This window comes from Cupressus sempervirens, chromosome 2 (assembly GCF_028749045.1).
Source record: "Cupressus sempervirens isolate cs-2001-9-10 chromosome 2, ASM2874904v1, whole genome shotgun sequence".
NCBI lineage: Eukaryota > Viridiplantae > Streptophyta > Pinopsida > Cupressales > Cupressaceae > Cupressus > Cupressus sempervirens.
This window is the reverse complement of record NC_143119.1, coordinates 340,679,753-340,684,106: the sequence shown is the minus strand read 5'-3', so window position 1 is coordinate 340,684,106 and position 4,354 is coordinate 340,679,753. Positions and strand designations below refer to the sequence as shown.

The 4,354-nt window shown below is 38.6% G+C and overlaps 1 protein-coding gene across 1 annotated transcript; it reads left to right on the top strand.

Moving 5' to 3' along the window:
- Positions 1–211: 211 nt before the first annotated feature.
- LOC149572519 (exocyst complex component SEC15B-like) lies at positions 212–4,114 on the top strand. The gene is made up of 2 exons (XM_089813640.1): positions 212–1,213; positions 1,619–4,114. Exons 1-2 carry the CDS (start codon positions 815–817, stop codon positions 3,593–3,595), a joined length of 2,376 nt encoding a protein of 791 aa, XP_089669766.1. The 5' UTR covers positions 212–814; the 3' UTR covers positions 3,596–4,114.
- Positions 4,115–4,354: the final 240 nt, after the last annotated feature.

Below are 4,354 nucleotides of genomic sequence, written 5' to 3'. Positions count from 1 at the left end.
TAAATTGTGAAAAATTTAGTCTCCGGAAGATTGTTAAGAAATTTCCTTATTATGCCAACCGCAATTCCCCGATTAGGAATCATTCTAAAGTTGGAACAGGCCGTGCCGCCGGGCCTTTTCAACTGTGCCAGATACGAAAATCCCGATGAAAAGATATTTTTCTAGACTTGATCGTAGCTTTTCATATCAGATTTTCAACGAAAGGCATTTAATATTCCAGGTGGAATTGACCTAAATTATATCTTCACACGTTCAATTTAAATTTCTTCTCTGGCATATGCTGCTCTTTAATGGAGGAGATCATTCCCCAAGAAGGGTATACGCTGGATTATACCTCATGATGCATCTTCATTGTTTCCTAGGTTGACCAAGTAGATAAATTGAATAGCAAATTGGGTTTATAATGGTCAGAAAATCATATAGATCATAGACTAATTTGCTCCAATGAAAGCAACATTGGGATGAGAGTCCCATATGAGATGATAACAGTTATGATCACAAAACCCGATTCTTACAGTACTTTTCCTTTAAATTTGGGCTTTGACTGAGAGCCACCCAACCCAGAAAGTGCTGTGCAGAACACATGCCCTGCGTGACAATTAAATTCAATCCTGGCACCATTTGTGTAGCTTTTCATTTTAACTCTCGTGAAGTCGATTTATCTGAATTGGGTACTAAACAGTTTTAGTTAGTTAAGGCTAAGGGTCAGAACCTCTTTCTTGTTTACATGAAGAAAAGGCAAATGATTTAAGAACTACAGGCGTGGTCATTCTTTGTATAATTTTGAAGGAACTGAGTTGAGATCTGAGTAAATATGGCGCAAACAATGCCGAGGAGGGGGACGGCTCCATTGAAGAATGGAGTCAAGGCAGAAAGAGATGAAGATTTAGCAGTGGCTCTAACTATAGCCAATGGCGAGGATCTAGGCCCTCTTGTTAGGAAAGTCTTTGAGGTGGGCAAGCCTGAATCTTTGCTTCACCAGCTCCGCTATTTTGTCAAGAAAAAGGAAGTGGAGATCGAGGATGTGTGCAAATTACACTACCAGGATTTTATTCATGCGGTGGATGAGCTCCGGGGGTTGTTGGTTGATGCAGATAAGCTTAAAAATTCCCTTGCTGGTGTGAATTCGGATTTACAGGAGGTGGGGAATCCTCTGCTGGGGAAGCTTGAAGAGTACATAGAAGCGGAGGGGGTGAAGAAGAATATATCAGAGGTAAGAAAACTGGGTCCTTATAATTCTCACTTTGTGAAGTTGGGTGGTAATCTTGAACTGCTGTTGCATTTTGCGTTAGATTTTCTTTTAACTTTTCTGGGTGTGTATGATGAAGTACTTATCAGAGGCGTGGTTTTTTTTTGAGTTTTGAATATTCAACTTACTATTTTGGGTGTTATTCTAGATGCCTTTTAGATTTTCTAGGTTGGTGTTAATCTAGAAACGTTTTTACAATTAGCTTCTAGTTCTATCATTTTAAGTATTTAGAGCAAAACGATTGGAGAATTCGGATGGACGGATAACTTGTTTTTAGCTGAAGTTAAAATGAAAATCCAATTGAATTTAAACTGAGGAATATAAACAAATCAATAGGTGAAGACTAGCCACTGAGAACCTTCCTTACAGGCAATCCAGGGGGTTAGATTATGTGCTGAGGTCATGGAACTGTGTGCCAAGGCAAACAAGCACATTTTGAATGACAATTATTACATGGTGTTGAAGAGCTTGGATACTATTGAAAGGGATTACCTGGCAAAGATACCATCTTCGACTTTAAGATTAATGGTGGAGAGGCAGATTCCTGCGATGAGAAATCATGTGGAGAAGAGAGTTACATTGGAGTTCAATGATTGGCTTGTGCAGATCAGATCTACTTCCAGGGAAATTGGGCAGTTGGCCATTGGTCAGGCTTCATCCTCCCGGCAACGAGAGGAGGAATTGAGGAGGAGGCAGAGAGAGGCAGAGGAAAAGAGTAGAGTAAGTTTAAGGGATTGTGTTTATGTCCTAGAGACAGAGGAAATGGAGGACACTGAAGCTTTCTTGAAGTTTGATTTGACTCCTGTTTATAGAGCATACCATATAAATACATGTCTTGGATTGGAGGAGCAATTTAAGGAGTACTATTATGAGAATCGCAAGTTGCAGCTGAATTCAGATTTTCAAATGTCTTCTATGCAGGCTTTTCTTGAGTTTCATCAGATTTTCTTTGCACAGATTGCTGGTTTTTTCATTGTGGAGGAGCGGGTTCTGAGGACTGGGGGTGGGTTGGTTTCTAGGCAGATGGTAGAAGATATATGGGATATGGCTGTCAACAAGATGTGTTCTGTTTTGGAGGATCAGTTCTCCAGAATGCAGACTGCAAATCATCTTCTTCTCATTAAGGATTATGTTAGTCTACTAGGGGTCACCTTGAGAAGGTATGGTTATCGAGTTGACCCTCTTCTTGATGTATTGAATAGAAATAGGGACAAATACCATGAACTTCTCCTCAGTGATTGTAAGAAACAGTTCAGTGATGTTATTGTTAATGACAAGTATGAACAGATGGTGATGAAGAAAGAGTATGAGTATAACATGAATGTTTTGGCATTTCATATACAGACATCAGATATCATGCCTGCTTTCCCTTACATTGCCCCATTTTCTTCTGCAGTTCCAGAATGTTGCCGAATTGTGAGATCATTTATAGAGGATTCAGTAAGTTATATGTCATATGGAGGTCATATGGATTTCTATGATGTGGTGAAGAAGTATTTGGATAAACTGTTGACAGAAGTTTTAAATGAGTGCCTGGTTAAATTTATCCGAAATTCAACATTTGGGGTATCTCAAGCCATCCAGCTCGCTGCTAATTTATCCATTTTGGAACGGGCTTGTGATTTTTTTATCAAGCATGCTGCCCAACTTTGTGGCATTCCATTACGTTTGGCTGAAAGACCTCGAGTGCAGCCTGTGTTGAATAGTCCTCAAGAGGCTTCTTATGAGACCATGATAAGGCTTGTCAATTCTAAGATTGAAGAGTTTATGATGCTTACTGATAATATCAACTGGGCAGCTGAGGAATTTCCACAGAATGGTAATGAGTACGTTAATGAGGTGATAATTTATTTGGAGACACTTGTTTCAACAGCGCAACAAATACTGCCATTGTATGCTTTGGATAAAATGATCAATGGTGTTCTTAAGCACATATCAGATTGCATTATAGCCACATTTCTTGGTGATAACGTGAAGAGATACAATATGAGTGCTGTTATGGGAATCGATACAGATTTGAAATTGTTAGAGTCTTTTGCTGATAATCAGTTTAATGAGAGTGGATTGCATGAGCTTGAAGATGCAGTACATCCTAAGCACTTCTTGGAAGAGGCGAGGCAGCTGGTTAATCTTTTGCTGAGCAACCATCCAGAAACTTTTCTCAATCCTGTTATTAGGGAGAAGCATTACAGCGCTTTGGATTACAGAAAGGTGACCATCATCTCTGAGAAATTTAGGGATTCATCGGACAGACTGTTTGGGAGCTTTGGTGGGCGTACTTTGAAGCAAAATCCAAAGAAAAAATCACTGGATACATTGATAAAGAGATTGAAAGAGCTGAATTAATGCAAGGAGGACACTTTTCAGTTATACAGAGTAGGTATCTGTATATTCCCAATCTTTCGCCAACACCAATATCTTATCAAGAAGCTCTGAATTTTTCAAGATAAATTCATAATAAAGTTTGGAGGCCAAGCAATATGAATACTAAGAGGGAACTATGTATGAGTTGCATTATCACTTGTGCTAGGTAAGCCCTTCTGAAGTCTGTTCTGGACTTGCCATCTCTAATATATTTTATTCTATTCTTCTACACATTCAACAAAACTAAACATCTGTATCTGCATTCTTTTTCTCTTCATTCCAGTAGTTTATTTTCATCTTTCTGTATGGCTTGCATCCACAACATAACATTGTTGAGTCAGGAGTCTTTTTCACTACTTTATTTAAAGAAGAAAGGAAGCTTAGCTTACAAGTTTTCAAAAGAACTTCATTGTAGAGTTTGGAGCCTCAGCAATGTAAATACTAAGAGGAAACTATGTACGAGATGCATTGTTATAAATTATACAAGCTTTCCTGGTGCAATCTAGAACTACCATTTTAAGGAATTGTTTCTCCAAAATAGGAAATGTAATGTAGTGATTCTAGCAGATGACATGCAGATGGGTATGCTTGTGTGGGAGAAAAAGGAAGAAGAAAAGAAGCAATTTGCTTTATCATCTCTGGCTAAAGACGCAGCTCATATTCTTGAAGCTGTGTTATATTCTCTCATAGATAGTCCTGGTATAAATAATTATTCATTTTTTTCCTCATGCTTGTGCTTTG

Bases quoted from the DNA above. Each gene is read 5' to 3' on its own strand.
- LOC149572519 (XM_089813640.1), top strand. From the start codon at position 815: ATGGCGCAAACAATGCCGAGGAGGGGGACGGCTCCATTGAAGAATGGA. The intron at 1,214-1,618 runs GTAAGAAAACTG...CCTTCCTTACAG, and splicing joins TGAAGAAGAATATATCAGAG to GCAATCCAGGGGGTTAGATT.